Source organism: Barbus barbus (genome assembly GCF_936440315.1).
Source record: "Barbus barbus genome assembly, chromosome: 8".
Taxonomy (NCBI): domain Eukaryota; kingdom Metazoa; phylum Chordata; class Actinopteri; order Cypriniformes; family Cyprinidae; genus Barbus; species Barbus barbus.
This window is the reverse complement of record NC_136736.1, coordinates 3,312,523-3,336,350: the sequence shown is the minus strand read 5'-3', so window position 1 is coordinate 3,336,350 and position 23,828 is coordinate 3,312,523. Positions and strand designations below refer to the sequence as shown.

Below are 23,828 nucleotides of genomic sequence, written 5' to 3'. Positions count from 1 at the left end.
CGGATGGTCTAATATTTCAGTGTGGACCGGTGCACATTCTAATGGGTAAAAAAAAAAAAAAAAAACATTCTAATGGGTGAAATTGCCCACAATCCATTGCGCTTTGGCGAAGGATTCGGTCCAGAACTACAAACACGTATAAAACGCGCTACAAAAACTACAAACGTGGCGGATGCGCGCGATCGACGGTTAGGTAGAGAGGGTTGCAAAATGTTACTAATAAAAAAAAGCATTTAACCTAGTAAAAAATATTTATTTATTGTTATCCGTGTTATATTTCATCTACAACCGCAATGTGAACTTTTATAAACATCCATTTGGTCGTTAACTTTTAAATGCATCATTATGCAGAAAATATGAGCAGAGTTTTCCGCATGAAAGACCCGCGACTGGCAGATCAACGAGCTACTTCTTTTCTCTCCAATACGGTAGGAAGTTAAATGAAATATGGAGGATGTTAACTGTGACAAAATGAGTGACAGGGGTAGTATAAGTAAGCACATTGGGACGCAGCAAGAGAATTTGCAACGAACCCCTACACGGTCAAGAGTACTGCTCGTGCCCGAGTCCGTGCAGCTTAGGTTGAGTTGTGCACGCGCGTTTGTAATCGTAACCGGAAGTCGGAGTTGCCGTCAGGGCGAAGGTCTGTGCCCTACTTGGAGGAATATGGTAAGTGACAATCGCAAACAGCGTTTATTGCTTTAAACAAAAACCTACATAGGATGTTTCGTTGTTATATGAAGTTCAGAACACTTAAAGTTTAAATACTATGTTTTTTTTTTATTCGCGAAAGTCTCGAGTGTGGTGTTAAAACACCCTAGCCTGTTAGCTCTCATGCTAGCCAACGTCAAACAACGAAATATTGAACGTTGTGTCAGTTAAATATATCTAAATTACATTTAGAAAGAAATGCTTCTTTGTGCATTAAAAAAAATTATATTATAATTAGGGCTGCAACAACTAATCGATAAAATCGATTATTATCGATTATGAAAATCATCGACAACGATTCTCATTATCGATTAATCGGGTCTGCCCACAGTGCACGTCCAACTTCAGCTGGTTAGTCAAATTACGGCACTGAATAATGCATTTCTATGGACAAAATGCATCTAAAAATAGTGGAGGAAACAGAATGAGATTCTGCCGGAGAAGCACGTGATCCAAGCTGCCCAAAACATGATAATTCTTTATTTTAAGCTTTAAGTTAATGCATAAGAGTAATGGCTTGCCCTGTCAGGCGCTTTGACAGATGCGTGTGCGTCCTCAGCGCAAAAACGTTCAGTTTACGGTCATATCCTTATCTATAAATGCCACAAATTCACGCGAGCATTTCCATTTTTGCATAAAAGTCCGTCCTGACAGTCTGTGTTAAGTTTAAAATACAGAATGAGCGCCGGCGCGGCGGGCGCGCGCACGCGCGTCAGACGGACAGAACACAGTAGAGAGGGAGACAATTAATAGGCTTTTCAGCGCAAACATATCCATTGTGCTGAATTATCTGTTGTTGAAAGTTAATTTAAGGTTTAAAATAAATTAAAATATTTTATGAGAGTAGGAACTTTAAAGGGATAACAGCGTGTAATTGTCTGTCTGAATATAAACATGAGACGCTCCATAATGGCCTTTTACAGGATAAAGAAATGACGAGGTGACTGTGATCAAAGTAGTTCCTGCAGAACATTACTCTTACCTGTTGGTTAACACTGCGTTTGTGTTTTTATTCGTCTTTATTATTATCTTTATTATTTTAATTTTTAATAGAGGTTTAAACTATATTCAATTTTTTAACAATGTGTTTATGTAAGGTTTGTGCCACTGCTGCTCTAAAGTAACAGTATTGGTGATAACCAAAATCATTTTTCGGCTTTCTGTACTGGTTAGTACTCCAATATGTGTAAGCTCTTTAGTAACAGTAGTAGGCTATTTTTAATGCTATAATATCATTATTGCTGTTATCTATGAAAGAAAACCAGAGCACTTATTTTTTTTTTTTTTTTTTTATTTGAGTATTTTTTTTCGCGATACCCAATTGCAGTCAAAAAGTACATAAACAATACCAGCAAGAATGCAAGCTGTTATGAGGACATTTTTTATTATTATGTCCAATAAATGACAATAACATTTTTAAATTTAAACAAATTTTTGACAAATTTCTAAAATATGTTTTCTCTTTATTATGATAAGTGGTCTAATAAATTAAGCACTGTATGTTTTCATAGCATTCAGTTGTCACGTTTGTTTGAAGGACATTGGGCAGAATGTGGAATAGTGTTTTTTTTGGCCAATATTTTTTTAATCCGATTAATCGATTAATCGAAAGAATAATCGGCCAACTAATCGATTATCAAAATAATCGTTAGTTGCAGCCCTAATTATAATATAGATAACTCAACAATACACATCGACGTGGTAAAGAGCACTTACATGAAGAGTTAGCCTGTTTTCTTTTGTTTTCTTTTTTATCGTACTTTCTTGATTATGTAAAATACTTTTTTTTTCTTTAACTTTTTTTTAATAAAGTCGTGTTCTTATAGGCTTACCATTTAATATTAGAAGGGACTAGTCATCGTTTGTTTTGTTGTTATTTAGTGGCTTTTATGTGAAATAACTTATGCAATAGTAAGTACAAATCATTTCACAAGTCATACAATACACAGGTTTCATCACGAATGTCTAGCTACCTGGCTAAATACCTCGAAACTAGATGTGTCTTTTGCAAATCCAGCGGCTTATTCCTCCTTAAAAGAGAATCAACTTGTTACTTATGTAAACATGACTTTGACTACTTTGAGATTTAATCACACTCCTCTTTGTTTCAGATGACACACTTCTTTGGATCTCAAGAAGGATCACTTCCACGAGGATGAGATCTGACGATCTTCACCGGATATTGTAAGAGGATGAAAAGCAATCTCTGTCACCAAAATCTGTACAAATGATATGACCGTTCTCCTCACATCAGTCACCACACTCATTAACTAAAGAGTTAATTGTTGGCCATCTACAGAAAGTCTTTTTATATTACGTCATCGAAACCATGGTGGATAACCGATACGCCACTGCGCTGGTCATCGGCTCTGTGCTGAGCCTGCTTGCCACCGTCTATCTCTCTGTTGCCATGGGAACGCAGCACTGGTACCAGTACCACAGCCAGCCGGCCAGCAACGACGCCAACAACGGCTCGGACCTGCAGACGCTGCGGCAAGACTTTGAGGGGGAGGACATGGATGAGAGAAGCTACAGCGTCGCTCTGTTCCGGCTGAACGGCACGCTGGGTCTCTGGTGGCGCTGCATACTGGTGCCCAAAGACTCATACTGGTTTAAAGAGCCTGGTAAGGAGAGGAACGTATGGTTATGTATTATTATTAGTTGTGTATTCGGTTAAAAATGGATGCTTACTACATTTTGCTCTGTCTCTCTTCTCGCTCTCCGCTTCCTCCTTTCCAGATCCGATAATGGTGATTAAATGTCAGGCCTTTACTTTGCCACAGCAGTGGGAATCCAAATACAAATCTCCTGGAAATATTAACAGTGGAGAAGATCTGCTGCGTACATGTACGTCCTGACTCTAAATCAGTCATGTACACACACCTATACTTTCTAGGGCTTTCTTTAGAAGATATTCCATTTTATTTATACACTACCCTTTAAAAGGCTGTGGTCTTTCTAAATTATTACTTTTATTCAGTAAAGATGCGTTGAACTAATCAAAAGTGACAGTGAAGACATTTATAACGTTACAAAACATATCCGTTTCAAATAAATGCTGTTCGTTTGAACTCTCTATTCATCAAAGAATCCTGAAAAAAGGAATGTATCATAGTTTTCACAAAAATATGAAGCAGCACAACTTTTTTCAACATTGATAAGAATAATACATGTTTCTTGAGCAGTAAATCAGCATATTTTCATGATTTCTGAAGGATCATGTGAAACTGAAGACTGGAGTAATGATGCTGGAAGTTCAGCTTTGAAACGCATATTATATATTAAAATAGAAAAATTATTTTACATTGTAATACTATTTCACAATATTACTGTTTTTACTGTATTTTTGATAAAATAAATGCATTCTTGGTGAGCAGAAGAGTCTTCTTTCAGAAACATTAAAAAAAAATAATCATAGTCTGCAAACTTTTGAATGGTAGTGTATATATTGGGAAGATTTTTTATCAAACATTTCATTGTAAACTGACCAAATAAGAACATGTTAAAACTATACTTCCTAATTTTATATTGCCATTAAAATTATCTTGAAGATATTAAATATATATTGCCCAGCTCTTTGACTAGCTCTCAAAATCATGCTGAGACAATGAAATAGTTCCATACATAATTTTTAATGCTCATTGCATTCATTTATTATTGTTTATTGTCTAGACACAGTCCTAACAAGTCCTTTTTGAAGTAAGATTCATTCATATATATATATATATATATTAGTATTTTAACCAGCCACAGCGAGCAACAGGATGTTTTATTTGCTTTGTCATTATATTTTGAACGTTTGTGTTCACAGACCTGTGGAAGTGTCAGTTTCTGCTGCCGCTGGTCTCTGTGGGCCTGGTGTTTCTAGCGGTGTTGATCGGAGTGTGCGCCTGCCTTTGCCGCAGTATCACTCCCACACTATTCGTAGGGCTGCTGCATCTGCTGGCCGGTAAGACATTAATAACAGCTAATGGCTATATTTCCACAGTTCCCAGAAAAAGATATACAATTTGATGGAAATTGTTTTCTCAGGCTTGTGTTCCATGGCCACTGTATGCTGTTTCCTCGCGGGCGTGTATTTGTTACATGAAATATCCGAGCTGCCCGAGGGGATGGACTATTCACCGGGCTGGTCCTTGTTTTTGGCTCTGGTCTCGTCTCCGCTGCAGATCATGGCTGCCGCGCTCTTCATATGGGCTGCGAGGAGTCACCGCCAACACTACACTCGAATGACAGCCTACAGGGTTGCTTAGGCAATAGAGGACCGACTACAGAGTCGCCGAAGCGATTGTCCACTCTCACAGAAAGCACCCAGCAATGTTCGCTTCAGCAGCTGCTTTTACCACTAACCAAGCTAAAGTTATGAAGGAAACAGTCAGAACTCACCGCTCAAAGTTAGTAGGTTAACTAACGCCGTCCACCTGTAGCACTGTCCTGTGAATATATTCATTTCTTGAAGGATCTTCCTACTATATAACTGCCTTTTTAACCACTCTGTTAGCATCTGTGCTGTTGAAGATGAGAAACTAAACTTCTCACCCACAGACTCTCGCTCAACAGAAAAGCATCTATAAACAGTAGTTATTCAGGGCTTCACCTTGTTTAGTCACACTTTACCTGTTGACTAAACTTGTTTTGATGTGTTAGGTTTAGTTTCATCTCCTCAGCGTGTTTTTTTTTATTCAGCCTGTGTTGTAGCTACTCAGTGACATCTTGAAGCGATTGCAGTTTAGCGCTTTGCAATACCAAGATGCAATTATGGTTTTGCCTTGGCCTGAAAGACTGAATGTTTGTGTCCGTCTTAAGCATTAACCACTTGAGCCTTTTGTGTTTTCCTCAACATTTGGTTTGCTTATTTTTTTCTTGTGCTTTGCATTGGTTATACTCTGTTTACCATTTAGTTTCTCTTTGAGAATGTATGTCATTATGTACTTTACACTTGTTTAGTGACTTTGATGAGAATTCAGTTATGTTTTGTGATGGTTCATGTAGTAATTTAAAACCATCTCAGCTGTGGTTTATATACTTATTTATACTTAATTTAAAACATTTAGCTGGTGCACATTGTGATTTTTACCACGATGTTGTTTTCGATATACTTTGCAGATTTTTTTTTTTAGCAGTTTAGGATTGCATAATGTGATATGACAACAAAATTAGTGCATGTAAAGCCACTGTAAACATTGGTGAAATTAGAGCAAAGGCACAATTAAAAAATGTTATGTCTATTTGTTATGTTAAATGATGTGGACGAGTGACTTAAAACATCCAGTTACTGCTGTCATTCATCACATATTATGCAACTCTTTGACAAATTTTACTTAAGATTTCATTGGCATCATATTGTGCAAAAATCGTACCAGTGGTAAAAATCACACCGTACACATCCAGCTTCACTTGATTTCATTGTGCCATGTGGTTTATTCTGTGTATTGTAAGATTTGAGATTTTTTTTTTTCAAGTGAGTGTGCTTTTTATTTCGAGTCCACGAGATACTCAATTTTCTCAAAGCAATCAGGCAAGAGGATACCTCACACTCTGTGACATCATCCTGATGTCAATACTTCAGACGGTTTTGGCTTTTTTATACAGTTTTGTACATGTTCCTTTCAAGTGAACATTTTGCTGGTCACAATAAATATCTTTCCATCCAAAGCACTGTTGCTCGTGTTTTAGGAGCAGATAAATTAGCCATTCATTCTCATTTATTTTTTTTATTATTATTATTATTATCTGTGTCCTGTCGCTGTCATTCTGTCGCACTGTCACTAAAACAAATTCCTCGTATGTAGGGATGTAACGATTAACGGTTTGATGATAAATCATGATAAAATTCCCCACGGTTAGTATTACCGTTTCAGATTTTAATTATCGTATTCGATTACCGCGATCTGAACAACCCACAATAAATAAATACTGTCCAGCATAAAGCACAGTTTTAAGTAACAGTCACAGCACGCAGAGTAGTTTTCGTTTTGAGTGAAAATAGGGTGGAAAAGCTGGGAGGTTTTAAAAGAGTGCTAAGGGAATTATACCAATGAATATATTAATTATATGAACCTCTGAAGGTTCTGACTGTCTTCAGAAACGATTCGATGGCATGTTTTCATCTTCTCTCCATGTAATACCTAAAGGAAGTGTTCTTAATCGCAATACTGCTTTGTTCACGGGAAACAGCTGTACTTCAGCTTTTCTATAAGAGCCACCTAGTATCAGAGAGTGGATTTACAGAGACTTATATTTACATTCAGTCTGTGTGCAGTTTCTGTCTGGACAAAAGCGGACCAAATGTGCATGCCCTGCTGTAAATTTTGACCGACTGATGAAAAACAAGCTTATGTGTGGACTCTACACATTTAAACAATTCAGATAAGTTATATAGAATTATTTATGGAGCAGATAAAATACATAGAATCATTTATTAATTGGTTATCATTTTGACTTTTCACCCTTTTCTTTATCTAAAGGCTGAAATGTGAGGTTTACCTTTATATGAAACTTTTTCAAAGCTTTATTTGAACATTTACATTAAATATTTGAACATGCTATTAAACTGTTGTCAGTCAAGATGTCATTTAAAATCAGAACATCATTGGTATTGTTATTGTTTTAGTGATTATGCAAACAAATTGTCATTTTATTCGCTGTTTATTGATTTTTAAATATAAAACTTGAAATGATTTGTAGGTACTTTTTGAACATCTCTAGCACATTTTAACAATACCGTGATAATACTGATAACTGTGATCATTTTGGTCACTATATTCGTGATAAATTTTCATATTAGTCCGTTACATCCCTACTCGTATGTGCAAACATACCTGGCAATAAAGCTAATTCTGATTCTGATATAGCCACAAATCAGTACATAGCATATACCTGAGTTACAAGTGATTGTTAAAATCATTTCAGTCACATTCTTGTGAAATCATCGGATTGGTGGTAATCTCTTTTCCTCTCTCATCCTTCAGTCTTTCTGCACTTGCACCGTTGGAATCGTCAGCATCATCTTTTTTCCCAAGTGAAAAGCGATTCCCTTTTCATAGTAAGCAGCCTCATTGATAAAGAAAGGATGAAGTTTCTCTTCTTCCTCGTAGTTCACAGTTTCTCCAGAAAATGACAAAAATAAAGGGTCTCCCTGCTTGAGAAGACAGAAGTCTTTGTCCTAGAAAACAAAAAAAGATAATAAAAAACTATTTAGATTTTGGGTGCATTTCACATAAATATGTCTAGGTCACATTTTAACTTAAATCAAGAAAATAAATTTAGCATTTTTTAGGCTGATTAAGATTGCATTTCATGTGACATTTTGTGATATACAAAGCTTGTTTGCATATAGACATCTTATGTTGTATAACTTCCATTAAAAAAGCATTTTTTGACATTTAAATCAACATAAAGGCAGTACAACAAATACTAACATTATGAATGAATACTATACTGTCATTGCTGGGTGAATTATTTACAAATTGATTATAGATTACATGATGAAGAGCGAGTAATGTAATCTAGTTCAGGTAATGTATTCTGACTGCTTTCGGATTACTTTTAACCTAACTTTAAATGGGATTATTGTTAAAAATATTAAATAAATAAAATAAGATAAAACAAATATTCCATTTTTTTTGTCGTCAACATCAATTGCATTAAACATTACATTGCTGTGGTGTTTCCCAAACTGTGGTAAATTAAAGAACTGCAGGGGGTTTGTAAATAATTAATTACATCTAAACAAAATGTTTTAAAATGAAAACATAATAAATACACTTGAACACCAAAATTTGAAATATGTTGTTTACCTTCAGGTCAATATGGCCATTAACTGAAATCGTGTGAATGTGTTATTAAATGATTGAAATGTTATCTTTAAATCTTAAGAGGACTTGTAATCCATAAAAATGTAATTGTAATGTGATTATGAGCATTTTAAAATGTAATAAATCCGATTACAAGTACTACACTTTTGGAATTGGATTACATGTAATCAGTTACAACTCAGCACTGTTTGGCATTTTAATAATTGATCTTTTTTTCCACATAATATTTAGAATTAGATGTTTTTTCTCCATTACTGTAATAAAAATGGATAAAGATTTAAAAATTGGTCCTAAAATAAACCAAATTTTCTTATGATCTAGACATGTTCATGCTGATTCTGTGTGGAAATACAATAAACAGCAGCATGACTAGCACCTGCAGCTGAGGATGAACGGCAGCGGTGAGAGGCCGAGTCTCTGGATCTCTGGGATAATCAACACTTTTGATTAGCCTAAAGATTTCCACATCCCCGCCTTCAAACACAGTTCCTGAAAACATAGCTCAAAATATCACACACTTAATAATATACAGAAAGTACACAAGTAAGCCACATTTGCTTAGGTCTTACAGTACCTGAGTTGAATTTGTGGATCCAGTCTATTGTCAAGTCGACAGCTTCTTTCATAATGATATAGATGTCAGCTCTGACGACACCATGCGGCTGCGGCCCGACCTCTATTGCTACAGAAACACAGGTCATCTCAATGTACATTTGTGGTTGAAAAAACAAAGCATATGCAATGAGATGATCACCATCACTTACAAAAGCCATGCTTGGATATAGACTCCAAGGAATAAGCATCACTAATCGGGACATCCAGTACCAGCACTCTCACAGGCACTTTGGTTATCTTAGTCTTAAATGTGTACATGACAACACACAACATCAAAACACACATGCACTGCACATAAACAAAAACATAGGTTTGTGGTTCTTAACTGCTTTTTTTTTTTTCAGGACCCATATTTTACACTGAATATTCTATATTTTCAGTGCTGGGTAGTAACTGGTTACATAATCAGATTCCATAAATGTAGTATTTAAATTATATTTCATACTGAAATGTTAATAATCAGTTACTTTTTTATGAATTGCAAAATTTAAAGCTGCAGTCTGTAGCTTTGTCCACCATCTAATAATAATTATTCCAGCTGCTGCGAGAAATGGTATAAACCGTCTTCATGTGCGAAATAGCCTACTAGCCGGGACAACTTCTTTATGTTTACAGATGTGAAGTAATAACGCAGTGCCATGCTCGAATTTCCTGCAGAGAACATTATTATACACTTACCATTGTGAATCTGGCTAAAGGAAGGCGACAGTTTTGAACACTGGCTGGTTATGTACTCACTCAATAATTCATTTCGGGTCATTTTTAACCAAAAATAGTTACAGACTGCAGCTTTAACAACACATTTGCATGTTCTCAGATGACAAGTAATGTCATATATATTTCTTTATTATAACAATAATTCCATTTAAATCTATAAACAAGTTAAATCTAAGGTAATTTAAATGTATTCCAGAAGTAGTCAGAATAAAATATTATGTATTTTTGGTATCATGTATTCATTATGTTTTTGGTCACAGCAACCTACCAGTTGAGAACGACTGACCTTAGTTTCCAGTATGGTGTGTACTGAAGCACACTAGTAATGTTCTTGCCTGTAAGTATCTGCAGATGTGCTGGGTCACCCAGTCACTGGTTGTGTAATGGATGAGTGTGAGACCCATATTAGACGTGGTGTTATGAAGGTCACAGATCAAGTCTATTGCATCTGTGGATCCTTTCGGCCCCAGCAGATTGTTCAGTTCTTGTGCACGCCGGACTTCATACGGGCTGCTCTCTGTAATAGGAGAACTGCAAGAGACAGCATTTTTGAGCTACACAGTAACATATTTGCATGCAGAAATATATTTACTAGATTTTTGTTGCTGCAAAGAGGCATTTTTAGGTTGGTCTGCCTAAAAACCACGCTCGTCAGTGTCAAAATGATTGAGATGGCCAATCAAATCAAAGTAGGCGGAGCACGAATTCCAGCACAAAGCATCAGTTTAAAGGGTAACTAAACCCTAAAACAACTTTTTTGAGTTAATGATCTGTAAGACTGTGTCTTTATTAGTGCTGTGCATTGATTTGAGTAAATGTTTTGACATTTGGTTATAAAGTGTTTTAATTCTACAATATATGGTGTAAAAACGTGCTGGCCTCTTCAGGTCGAACGGTGACTACTGCAGTTGAATTTTCTTATTGGACGTTGCATACCCCTGTGACGTATGATGGCACTTACTAACCACGCCCCTGCACGAGCTCAATCAATCCGTCACTGCGGGTCTCAGGTGCACGCCCATAGACATAATAAATTAGCCTTCACTATTTTTTAACGTAACGTCCCTATATAGCCTAATATACAAGCTATATAATAAACATTACATTTCATATCGCAGTTCCACATCTCACCTCAGCGTGGCTCCGTTGAAGCAGCGGTTCATATCCGTGTCAATGTATCTTCTGCACTCTTTCACAGCCCTTGGGTTAGACAGCACGGTTGTAACAGGAATCGGCCACGCACCCTCGCCTTTCTCTTTCTGCTGTCGCTCCATCTCCTGCACCACATACACACCGGACAGCTCATTCCCATGGGTGCCGCCGCATACGGCCATACGAGCCAGTGCTGGCAGGAACACTAATGCCATCTACAAGAGAAAAGTATAACAAATGGTAAAAGTTTTCAAATGGCATGGCAATATTTTAATATCTGTCTACCATAATTATTATATCATCATGAGCCCATTCAGTGATCTGAATATTGATTTATAGTCTATTGCATGTTGTTATTGGTGAACACACTGAATTAAACAGATTTTAGTAGCTTTTTTACCCATTACCAATTTGCATTTGCAAAAAATCTCCAGCAGTTGGTGAGAAAGAGGTGTAGCCAGTATAAATTGAGCTCTATGGCATGTTGACAGTTAATGGTTAAAGTAATTAGACTTTAATTGCAAGTGCATTAGTAAAATTTATTTATTTATACACACACACACACACACACACACACACACACACACACACACACACAGTATGCATATATATATTTAAAACTTACTAACTAAAAATGTTACTTAAATTAAAATGTTTAAATTAGGGGTGTCGAAATTAATCGTTTTTACGATGCATCGCGATGCAGACGAGGACGATAACCGATTATAGTACTGACGCTTTTCTGACGTCATTTGTTGCATACGTGCTTCGTCGTGGTAGCAAACAATGGGAGGCAAGTTTGCGTAATTAAAAATGCTACTTCAAAATCTGTGCACATTTCGGCTTTTATGAACAGCCTAGTAAGCACGATCTGGAGAAGACACACGCTGTGTGTAAATCATGTCACGCACAAATAAAATATGCAGGAGGTAATACCATAGATATGTGTAGATGCTCTATTCGACCGCTCCAGATACATTGATGCGTCCCACCATCTCGGAACAGTAAACTTGACGTCATTCACCATAATAATCAATGAATATTCAAAGATATACAAGCGTATAACTTGCTGTTGTCAATGCGCTCAAAGATTCGCAGACCGTTCCAAAAATGACGGATTGCTTATAGAAACAGTTGCTGAATGAGGCATCTACATATATATATATCTATGGGTAATACCACTATCTTGAGAAACCACATCAGCCGTTTCACCCTGAGCTGTTAACGCCTGTCAGTGCCAAGTATTTAGTAGGGCTATTTACTTTTGTGTATTTGTTCTAAATGCTCTTGTTGTCTTCTGTGACCAGACTTTTGTTTGATGTTTGATACATTCAAGAAGTGTGTTTTCTTTGAGCAGGTCAAATTAAAAGTTCAGTTCATATATCTGACTGCTTGTATTTATTGACAAAACTGCATGCATGTGAAGTAAAATTGAAAATTAAGGATGCAGTGCATCGTCAATCCATCATGATATCGAATTGAACCGAATCGATAACATGATAATGGTAATCGAACCGAATCGTGAGACCAGTGTTGGTTCACACCCCGGCCCTTTTATATATATATATATATATATATATATATTGCGTCCTTCTCTAAGTTGTATGTATATGTGTGTGTGTATATATATATATATATATATATATATACACACACACACACAACTTACTAACTAAAAATGTGTTACTTAAAACAAATATATGATAGATAGATAGATAGATAGATAGATAGATAGATAGATAGATAGATAGATAGATAGATAGATAGATAGATAGATAGATAGATAGATAGATAGATAACATCAAACACATCAAAATGACTAAACCTTTAACCAAAATGAAAACTAGCTATAAAAATAAAACCTAATTCAAAATTCTAATAAAAACTATACTAGTATATCCTACTATAATATACTACCATTATTACAAGCTGTCACAGTTTACTCACAGTTAACAACAACATGCAACATATGAGAGCAAAAGCTCTAAAAATGAAAGGTAAACCTACCGTTATTTTTAATACAGAAGTAATGTAGTTTCACTCATTCCAGCTGCTTTCCCTCTAATCGTCTTACTGAGTGAAGTTGCACAAGGCACGGCAGACCTTTGGACACATACGGTGAGGTGTGACAGGGCATGCGTGCTGACACGCATTCAGTTGGTACAGGCCTAATCTAGCCTCAGGGGCCACAACACTGCAGGAGCTGCATCTGCGCACACACCCACACACATTAATAGTTTAAGACACACTTCCTCTATAGCTCAAACACAGTAAAGTAACATACGAAACAATGATTGGCCTCGTCCTCCTCTGCCTGCTTCAGTCACCAGCCCTGGATCATATTTCACACATGATGCTGATGTTACAGCAACTCCTACTTCCACTGAAGCTCCAGCATGAAGCGAGTGTTTTGCTGACTCATACATGCGCTAAAGAGAGAGTGTGTGGAAGGAAAACAAGAGAGGGGGGTGGGGGTTCATGACAACTGAGAGGACTGCAGACCCTACAATTATACCTAAACTTTACAACTGGCTCCTGGCCGTCTTTATTGACAAACCGGTATTTCCTGTCACAATCCCCTCCTACTTCCTCAGGGCATGAACACCTGCTGTTGCAAAACAGCACATTTAAAAAAAAAAAAAAAAAAAAAAGTCTTTGGTTGGAATTGTGCTGTTAGGACTGTGCTGACTTATAGTGCCTCCAAGCATTGAAAACACCGAAAATTTTACAGATTTCCTTATAATGTTGTCCATGTGTATCAAGTTTTGCTAAGTTTGGATGTTGCAATCACAAGATATAAGTCAATCAGTCATTATGGGCCACACCCAAAAACACATTAGCCTATATTAGCTACATGATTAAATGATCTTTTTGTCATGAGCATCTAAAATTGCATACAAACAGGACCAACGGCATTGAATGATTTTGAACAGAAAATTAGAATGGTTGATACATTTTAAAGGCAGTGTAGGTGATATGGTTTAAAAACGTATTTTGTTATGCTGGTTTTAAATTCATTTTAAATCAATTTCTAAATTATTTTAAACGTTTTATATATTTTTTATGATTATTTTACTTCCTTTTATGTAAAGCACTTTGAATTACCTTGTATGAAATGTGCTATATAAATAAACTTGCCTCGGTTGAAAGTCTTTTCACATACTTATAGCGATCACTTAGTTAAGTGGGCTAAATTTAAGCTATTTATATCCAAAGTTCTGACATGAAACTCTAGATGGCGCAGTCCAATACGTCAAACTAAATCTGATATAATGACCTTGTTTACACAGCAGGTCTTGATGCCCAAATTCTGATTCCGATTTTTTTTTTGACTATCCGTTATTGTGACCCATATCCGATTCATGTGATTACACTTGCAATACCATCTGAAACATCGAGCATGCTTAAAGGGGGTTCTTGCAACCACACACTAGCCAAGCTTGACGAATGCGAAATATGTTTGATGCTAGCTTATGAAGGTAGATCAGTATCAAAACTCGAGAGCTTGTTGATCTGAATGTGAGAACTTGTCATATTAACATTCGTATTTGTAAATTGAAATTTACACTCACAGCTCTGATCTGAAAAGCTGAATCTTTCGATTTGCACACACAGACAATAATCAAAACACCCGTGTTTTGAAGTCGAAGTTGCAGATTAATAGTTACACGTGTAGAATGACATTCACATAAACAAAATGACACACACAAACGTGTGCTTTTGCGCTTTACTTCAGTTTCGCTGTAAAACCTCAAGTCAGCACTTACAACCTCTCAGATCTGGCAGTACAACTTCAAATCTTAGCGCTTTGACTTTTGCTACTCCTTTTGCGGTATTCCAGTAGCAAAACTCACTTGTGCACTTGTAAATGCAGAACTTACAAATACGAATGTTAATATGACAAGTTCTCACATTCAGATCAACAAGCTCTCGAGTTTTGCTACTGATCTACCTTCATACTGGCTCTGCGATATATGCAAAGTTCTCCTGCATTGTTTACCACCTCCACACGTGCTTAAATAATATGACGTCATTACATTTATTCATTTAGCATTTATTCATTCATTTCACCAAAGCGACTTACAATTGCTATATATGTCAGAGGTCGCACGCCTCTGGAGCAACTAGGGGTTAAGTGTCTTGCTCAGGGACACATTGGTGTCTCACAGTGGATTCGAACCCGGGTCTCTCACACCAAAGGCATGTGTCTTATCCACTGCGCCATCACCACCCATTAAACCGTGGAGAAGTACCAAATTGTCGCAGTTTTTTTTTCGTCAAAGAATTTTTAGTGTTGCGAATTGCATTTTTACTTTTTATACCACCCCACACACCATATATGATCCAACCCAGCCTCAACCCATGCTATGCATGTAATACATACATGCATAGTATGACTAAAATGATCGTTAAAAAAAAATATTTAAAATAAATTATATATACACATATATACTTCCACTCAATCCTCATCTAAGGTTTGTAAATCATTAAAGAATGTGATAAATTGTTGCCATTTTTCGAAAAACAATTCCCCCCTATACCTCTGATATTGTATTTAATTTTTTCAAGTTTAAAAAAAAAAAAGGACCAGATATTTGAGCCACAATGAAATAGAGGGGGGTTGTGGGGAGGTCCAAGACAACAGTACTCTGCGCCTAGCAAGAAGAGATGCAAAAGCCACAATGTGAACCTGTCTCCGGCTTAAAGGCTGACATTGAGAAGGAACACCAAAGATTGCAATCAAAGGGCAAACAACTAACTGACCCCTAGGACATCAGAAACTATTTTAAAGAAAGAATTCCAAAAAGTTTTGCAACTTGGGACAAAATACAAACATATGGCTAAGGTTACATGGTGAAAGTTTACATTTATCACAAATCTGAAACATTGGGATAAACAGGCCGATTGGGGCGGGCCTTGGTCACGTTGTAGGTAGTGTGAGTGCTACCATCCCTCCAAGTTTCAGGACTCTACGATTTACGGTTTGGTCTGCACGATCAGTTTTATGTGGAGCTCTCTGAACCGTAGGGCCGGATTATCCAATGGGCATTACGGGCACGGGCCCAGGGGCCCATGTGCACTTGGGACCCAAGCAAGGGTAAGAACATTTTTTGGAGTGTCTTTAGTTAAGTGCAAATAGCGCGCTTGTTGACAAGCGCTATTTACAGTAACTCCAGCTACCAGTGTCTGGTTGACATTCAAAATGAAAAAAAGACGCATTCATTTCAGCGTCCTCAGTGGTGTATGCAGTAGAGCGTCAGGTTCACAGATTTATCGTTTGATGCAATCGACCCGGGTCCGAATCCGAAGTTTGCCGAGCTATACACTGCTATAAGGTTTTGTGCATAATGGATTTTGTCCTCCTTTAGAAAAACTGCTTTCTTTAGTAGACTGTTAGTATGTATATGGCTTTCATAGAATTTCAAACTGTGTAATGCAGTTTCTAATAAAGTTATGGCCAACTAATGGGTAACAATTACACCAACGTTTACTCTCATTTGGCGAGTGTTTATCCATGCGTGTATACCTTTAAGAACTTGTAACTAATACTATGGGATTAGCTCTGTTGCTAAAGGAAGTTTTACTGTTTTACTTCGGAACTATGTATTCTGTTCCCTGTTAAGTTATGTGCATTTATGAAGACTATTATTCCAAGCTGTCTCACATTCTTCAACAACATGCAACATAAGAGCAAACTAGGCTTCAAAAGTGAAAGGAAAACCTCCTACTGTTGTTTCTAATATTGTTACACTCCTTCCTCCAACTGCTTTTCCTCTAATAGTCTTACTGACTGAAGTTGCACAAGGCCTAACAAACCTTTGGACACATACGGTGAGGTGTGACAGGGCATGCAAAACACGAAACCATGATTGGCCTCGTCCTCCTCTGCCTGCTTCAGTCACCAGCCCTGGATCATCTTTCACACATGATGCTGATGTTACAGCAACTCCTACTTCCACTGAAGCTCCAGCATGAAGCTAGCATTTTAGTGACTCATACATGCGCTAAAAAGAGAGAGGGTGTGTTATTATTTTTACCTAACCATAACGACTCTACATAATGACAGAGAAAGCGGGGAAGAGTTCCAGTATTTCCTGTTACTGCTCCCTCACACTTCCTCAGGAGATGAACAGTTGCTGTGTGTGTGTGTGTGTGAAAATGTTACGGTCGATTCAGATTCAGCTCAACACAATGATAATATTAATAATTATTATTAATTATATTATCAAAGATTCATATGTTTTTCCTATATGCCCATGCGCATGTCTTAAATTAAGAAATCGCCCACAAGATGCGGGTCTGTGTAGCAGTTTAGCCAATGGCTGATTGAAGATATAAACATATTCACGATAGGAAATCAAATTTAGCCAATCAGCGTCCTTAAATCTCAAGTTTTAAGATGATACAACAATTATATTTTCCTCACAGTTTTTGTTGTTGCACTGTAAATTAAAATATCTACAATAAAAAGTATTGGAGAAAAAGCTTGCAGAAAATGTTTTGTGGGAATCATTTTCAAACTTAATTCTGAAATTTAATAAAACAATGATCATATAATGTTTTTTTTTTTTTTTTTTTTTTTTTTTTTTTTTGCTTATACGTTTTTCTTATTTATTTAGTTTTCAGTTTTTCTTTAACTGTTTAGCATTAAACCATACTGTAATGGATGAGCACAGCCCTAATTATAAAAATTTCCCACAAGACCCCACTGGCCATGATATGAACTTGTTCCACAGGGAAAATAAAAAGCATGATAAAGGCATATGGTTTTGAAATGACACGATGGTGAAAAATTATGGTTGCTGGTTTGCAACTATATTCTGCAAATGTGTATTTCAGTTTCCATACTCTGCTGTCCTCTTCTGGAAAGAAATTAAATTACAATATGTGACGTTAATCTTAATACTCATACACAATTAAGCCTTGAAGTATTTTCTCCAAATTCACACAGCACTTGTACTTTTAGATTTATTGTCAATAGATTCAGGTACAATTCTAGTTTATATGATGAATGTTTTCCCCATCATCTCCCCTAAAGAGTATAAACAGGTGTTGACTCAAACTACGAAATGACCAAAAATAATACAGCTAATTAGAGCAATTCAGTCTCTTGTTCAATCAGCTTGATGTCACAATGTCACATGAGAGCACAGGAGCAGCTGATTTTTCCATCCATTTTCTCTTTCAATCTCAGCAGCAGTACCACTCAAATTGACAATTGCACTCAGTCAATATGATTGAAAGGAGTAATTTAACCTAGTTGATTTAAAAATACCCCAGAAATTAAAGATGTGCGATTGAATGAAATCAGGTATTTTGAGGACTGGGTCTTCTCTTGTTGTAGCAGGAGAAAGCAATTTTTAAACTAGCTGTGTGCACAATGGATGTGATCAGTGATAGAAGGCAATGTCTGTTCTGAAGTGCTAGAAACATGTGAAGTAGGGCCACGCTGAGAGCTTCAGCAACAAGAGTATTGTGAAGACAGAGACGGTAGTAGCATGGTTATGGCGTTTGAGTCGAGACATCCCTGGGTCTTCTCATTAAACAGCCTTGTTGAAGCTTTTCACTGAGCACCGTGAGGCAGTTTTCTCTCTTCATTCTCTGTCATTGTATGTTTTTAACCTGCGGATCTCAACTGGATCTGCTTTAGAAACCAGAATAAACAAAGGACGTTTTCAAAAAATCAATTAGAAGATCAAGGGTTTATGAATTAAATCAATAGCAATTATCTTAATTTATATAGTGCTTTGGCACTCAAACCACTTTACAGTCTGTTCAGTCACCACCCATATGTCCAGCATCCACTAGGATGCCCTCCATTAAAGCTATCAGTGTAGAGATTAGAGAAGATGAAGCTGATTAGGACACCATGATTGAAACAAGCCAAAATTGAAACACTACGCAGCTGATTAAAAGAGCACCACCTGCTGCGGCCTAACTAACACCTCTTTCCTCAGCAACCTTTCCTTTGTTTTCCTCAGGAGGTCTTGCTGCAGGATGATAGCTGCAGGCAGAAGTGAAAATGAAGAGGAAAATTGAGAAATGTGTGGGGATTTTCAATTTAATTCATGGTTTTTGAGAATGAAAGCATGTCAAAACAACTTGTCGATTATACAACCTGAATTCCGGAAATGTTGGGATGTTTTTTTAAAATTTGAATAAAATGAAAACTAAAATACTTTCAAATCACATGAGCCAATATTTTATTCACAATAGAACATAGATAACATAACAAAATGTTTAAACTGAGAAATTTGACAGTTTTATGCACTAATGCTCAAATTTGATGCCTGCTACAGGTCTCAAAATAGTTAATAGTTAATAACCATGATGTAGCATCTCCTCTTCTTTTCAAAACGGGTTGAAGACGTCTGGACATTAAGGTTATGAGTTTCTGGAGTTTTGGTTTTGGAATTTGGTCCCATTCTTGCCTGATATAGGTTTCCAGCTGCTGAAGAGTTTGTGGTCATCCTTGACGTATTTTTCATTTAATGATGCGCCAAATGTTCTCTACAGGTGAGAGATCTGGGCTGCAGGCAGGCCAATTCAGCACCTGGACTCTTTTACAAGAAGCCATGCTTTTGTAATAGCGGCAGTACGTGGTTTTGCATTGTGCTGCTGAAATACACGTCATCTGGAGGGGAGCATATGTTGCTCTAAAACCTATATATACCTATATACCTTTCAGCATTCATAGTGCCTTCCAAAACATGCAAGCTGCCCATAACGTATGCACTTATGCACCCCCACACCATCAGAGATGCTGGCTTTTGAACTTAACGCTGATAACATGCTGGAAGGTCTCCCTCCTTTTTAGCCCGGAGGACACAGCATCCGTGATTTACAACAAGAATGTCAAATTTGGACTCGTCTGACCATAGAACACTTTTCCACTTTGAAACAGTCCATTTTAAATTAGCTTTGGCCTACAGGACATGACGGCGCTTCTGGACCATGTTCACATATGGCTTCTACCAAGTGACAGATGAATTTGCACTTAAATTCAGTAAAGTTTAATTGGATGCTCTGACTTTTTCTATTATTTGCTATCTTAATGAATGCAAGTACTTGCATTTTATTATTTGCATTGTTTTTTACCTTGTTGTCCAGACCCTATCAGATCCGTTTTTGGATCCCAACTAGGGCTTCACAATTTGGGTAAGAAAAATCAAGGCACAAAAGAAGATATTTTAAAGAATGTTGGTACCAGTTGAAACAGTTGACCGTAGCCATTGACTTCCATAGTATACTATGTAAATCAGTGGCTACCATTGACTGTTTGGTTACCAAAATGCTTCAAAATGTCTTCTGTTGTGCTTCTTCCCCAAATTGTGAAGACCTAGTTGCGATCCAAATGGAAGAAAGAAACTTGTGTAGATTTGGAACAACTTGATGGTGAGAAAATAATTTTTAACTTTTTGGTGAACCATCACTTTAAAGCTTTGCGTTTGTTGACAACAGCTGGTTTATAAGTTTGGAAAATGGTTGGCATTCCAAAATGCACATCATAAACTCACCAGAATGCACAGACGAGTTTGTGTGGAGCAACTTTTACTGCAAAACGAGCTGCTCTGACATACTGTAAACACAGCATCATGAGCTGCTATTTTGATTAATCGTGCAGCCCTAATTGCAACTCACCAATTGACAATCCACATTTTACAACATTCAGCTATTGATTGGTGATTCCCCCATCAGAATCCACTTACAAAAAACCAATACACATCCCACACAGCCACACACTCGCATTGTGCCTTTAGGCATTATTCCCTCTTGTGAAGTAGAGGAAGCAACTGTTGATCTGATTCATTAAGTGTGCTTCAATCAGAGTTTAATCCCTTTTAATTGGAAGTGCTTCTCCCCAGGCACTGACAGAGAGTGTGAAAGCTGGACTCCTCCAACAGGCGTTAGTGGAGGTTGCCAGATCTGCATAAAAGGGCAGCGTCTTCCCGGAGAGCTCAAACACCTGCGGAAGCATCAAAGGATTAATGAAATGGTCGAAGATGAAAAGTACAAAACCACCTGAACCCTGGGTGTGTGGTGAGATGTGTAACATGGCCTTTCTGTGGTGAACACACACAGACAAACACAGGCATGAGCGTAAACACGCATGCATAAACACGCACATGCTCCCACTCGTGAAACTGTGTACATGGTACAGGCTAAATTTTTTTCTTGGCTATAGTTGAAATGAGTAGTTTACCCACAACTGAAAATTTGCTGAAAATATACTCACTCTCAGACCATCCAAGATGTAGATTAGTTTGTTTCTTCATATGGGAACATATTTGGAGAAATGTAACATTACATCGCTTGCTCACCAATGGATCCTCTGCAGTGAATAGGTGCCGTCAGAATGAGAGTCCAAACATCTGATAAAAACATCACAATAATCCACACGGCTCTAGTCCATCAAATAATGTCTTCAAAAGCTGTGTGTTTATAAGAAACAAATCCTGTATTAATCTTCAGACTGTTGTTTTCGCCTAAAATAGGAGTTCTCTATTGTTATCTCCAGTGAAAAAGTTGTCTTGTCTGCATCAGGAGAGAAATCTGCGCAGATCAAGCAGTGTTTACAAGCAAAAATAGTAGAAAACAGCTCTAAACAAATATGTTGGTGGATTTCGATGTAAGAGGACAACAGGGGATGACTTTTTTCACTGGAGGAAGCGTTATGGATTATAGACTCGTAGTTTGGTCAGAAGGGATGGTTTGGTTTTAGATTTTAGGTTTCTTACAAACATGCAGCTTTTAACTTGACATGACATTAATTGATGGACTGGAGTTGTGTGGATTACTTGAGGATTATTGTAATGTTTTTTATCGGTTGTTTGGACGCTCATTCTGACGGCAGAGGATCCATTGGTGAGCAAGTAATATAATGCTACATTTATCCCAATCTTTACTCCATGAAGGAACAAACACATCTACATCGTGGATGGCCTGAGAGTGAGTACATTTGGAGCAAATGTTCATTTGAACAATTCCATTAAAAGGAATAGATAACCAAAAAATGGCATTTATGTTATTATTAACTCTGATGTTATTCAAAACCCATATGGCTGTATGCACAAAATGAGCAAGAATGCAAAACTCTATCTTTTAAACTAAAAAAACAAACAAACAAACAAAAAACACCATAAATGTACTCTATATGCATCATCAACATATCCCAACTTTTGAAGAAGTACATTTTGACTTAGGGGTGTACTCACTTTTGAGGCCAGCGGTTTAGACATTAATGGCTATGTGTTGAGTTATTTTGAGGGGACAGCAAATTTACACTGTTATACAAGCTGTACTCTCACTACTTTACATTGTAGCAAAGTGTCATTTCTTCAGTGTTGTCACATGAAAAGATATAATAAAATATTTACAAAAATGTGAGGGGTGTATTCACTTCTGTGAGATACTGTATATGAAGATCCTCTAATCTTGCGGTGAATGTTAGTAAATAATAACAGGATTTTTGTTTAATGTTTTTTTGACATCCAAATAGTTTGACAATTATATTAAATTGTTGCACTCTTGTTGGACAATATGTTCTTCTCGCACTGAATATAAATTCACATCGCACTAAGCTGTTTTGCGTCATCTGTCAGCTCAGAGAGAAAGATGTGGAAAACGTTATGGAATGTTGTGACAAGTCATTCGCAGACAGTGAACATTGCTCATTTGAGAAGAAGTAACAGAGACCACAAGTTCAGGCTTTTAAAAAAGTTTCAAACTACTGACACTTCACTGCCGTGCTGTTTTAAGAGTGACTTCAAAGACTGTGAATTAATAGGGAGGCGTTACAAAGCAACTTTATTGCCAATTACAGTTTATACCAGCTAGACAGCGACAAACGCTTGACTGACTCACCATTGCCTGCATCCTTTCAGTCAGATTAAGATGAACCTCAAAGGACTATAAATCAATCATTATCCATGCTATTTAATCATTATCTGTACAGATTTAACATTGACTTAATAACATTTTAAATATCATAATTTCTTAAATGAATGCTTTAGTAGTATAAGACATATTTTGTAACTAGATAATATTTAGCATATACAAATTTATTGTAATGAGGAGGATGGGCTTCCTGAGCCAAGTCTGGTTCCATCAAGGCCCAACCCCCCCTTAAACATCTTAAGATGTTTATTTCTTTGCTGTAATCACATTTGGCTCATTCACATTTACATAATTATTTTCTGTAAAGCTGCTTTAAAAGATATGCATTGTGAAAGTGAAATTAACTTCAATAACACTGTCAATATTTACAATAATTTATAATCCTTATTTCAATACCAATTTACAAAAAAAGGTTAACACACAACAAAAAGAGGTTAAAATAAATTCCATGTGGAATTATGAATTCCAAATGTGCTTACAAAGACATTTTGAATTCCAAATAACATCGTCAATCTATCATTCATCATTATGCTAACCATATTTTGCACAAAAATACATTAGGCTACTAGCTGTTTTTACTACAATAAAAATGTGGTGACTGGGTACTGGCAGGATATCATGGTATTTTATATATGGTAGATGTTGCTTTTATAAAGTCAGCTATGGTTTTCCATATGGTTTTCTAGACAAAGCTGATATTTTATGGTCCTTAAAGGAATAATTCACCCGAAAATGAAAAATCTACCATCGTTTACTAATGCCCAAGCTGTTCCAAACCTGAATGAGTTTCGTTCTTCTTTTGAGCACAAAAGAAGATATTAGCCATTGACTTCCATTTCTGAAAAAAATATGGAATTCAATGGTTACCGTCAACTGTTTGGTTACCAACAGTCTTCCAGCTATATTTTTGATGACAGA

The 23,828-nt window shown here is 36.8% G+C and overlaps 2 protein-coding genes across 3 annotated transcripts; one reads left to right on the top strand and one right to left on the bottom strand.

Annotated features, from left to right (window-relative positions):
- Positions 1–159: 159 nt before the first annotated feature.
- Positions 160–7,260, top strand: LOC306874204 (claudin domain-containing protein 1-like). 2 transcript variants are annotated; one of them, XM_079424072.1, is made up of 6 exons: positions 160–669; positions 2,823–2,895; positions 3,011–3,335; positions 3,451–3,558; positions 4,523–4,660; positions 4,744–7,260. In XM_079424072.1, the coding sequence occupies exons 3-6, from the start codon at positions 3,041–3,043 to the stop codon at positions 4,962–4,964; spliced, it is 762 nt and encodes a 253-aa protein (XP_079280198.1). In that variant the 5' UTR covers positions 160–669; positions 2,823–2,895; positions 3,011–3,040; the 3' UTR covers positions 4,965–7,260. The 2 variants fall into 2 exon arrangements, with proteins under 2 accessions (XP_079280198.1, XP_079280197.1); XM_079424071.1 differs by having other exon boundaries at positions 168–669; positions 2,823–3,335.
- Positions 7,083–13,419, bottom strand: LOC306874203 (N-acyl-aromatic-L-amino acid amidohydrolase (carboxylate-forming) B). Its single transcript, XM_079424070.1, has 8 exons — positions 13,297–13,419; positions 13,020–13,221; positions 10,992–11,227; positions 10,196–10,391; positions 9,293–9,386; positions 9,103–9,210; positions 8,905–9,017; positions 7,083–7,876 (listed from the first exon to the last, which is right to left on the bottom strand). Exons 3-8 carry the CDS (start codon positions 11,225–11,227, stop codon positions 7,679–7,681), a joined length of 945 nt encoding a protein of 314 aa, XP_079280196.1. The 5' UTR covers positions 13,020–13,221; positions 13,297–13,419; the 3' UTR covers positions 7,083–7,678.
- Between the last annotated feature and the right edge of the window lie 10,409 nt (positions 13,420–23,828).

Excerpts from the sequence above, each read along its gene's own strand:
- LOC306874204 (XM_079424072.1), top strand. The coding sequence starts at position 3,041 with ATGGTGGATAACCGATACGCCACTGCGCTGGTCATCGGCTCTGTGCTG. Across the intron at positions 3,336-3,450 it reads ATACTGGTTTAAAGAGCCTG|ATCCGATAATGGTGATTAAA; the intron begins GTAAGGAGAGGA and ends CCTCCTTTCCAG. Across the intron at positions 4,661-4,743 it reads GCTGCTGCATCTGCTGGCCG|GCTTGTGTTCCATGGCCACT; the intron begins GTAAGACATTAA and ends TTGTTTTCTCAG.
- LOC306874203 (XM_079424070.1), bottom strand. The coding sequence starts at position 11,227 with ATGGCATTAGTGTTCCTGCCAGCACTGGCTCGTATGGCCGTATGCGGC. Across the intron at positions 9,387-10,195 it reads ACATCTGCAGATACTTACAG|ACTAAGATAACCAAAGTGCC; the intron begins GCAAGAACATTA and ends TACACATTTAAG. Across the intron at positions 9,211-9,292 it reads TATATCCAAGCATGGCTTTT|CAATAGAGGTCGGGCCGCAG; the intron begins GTAAGTGATGGT and ends GTGTTTCTGTAG.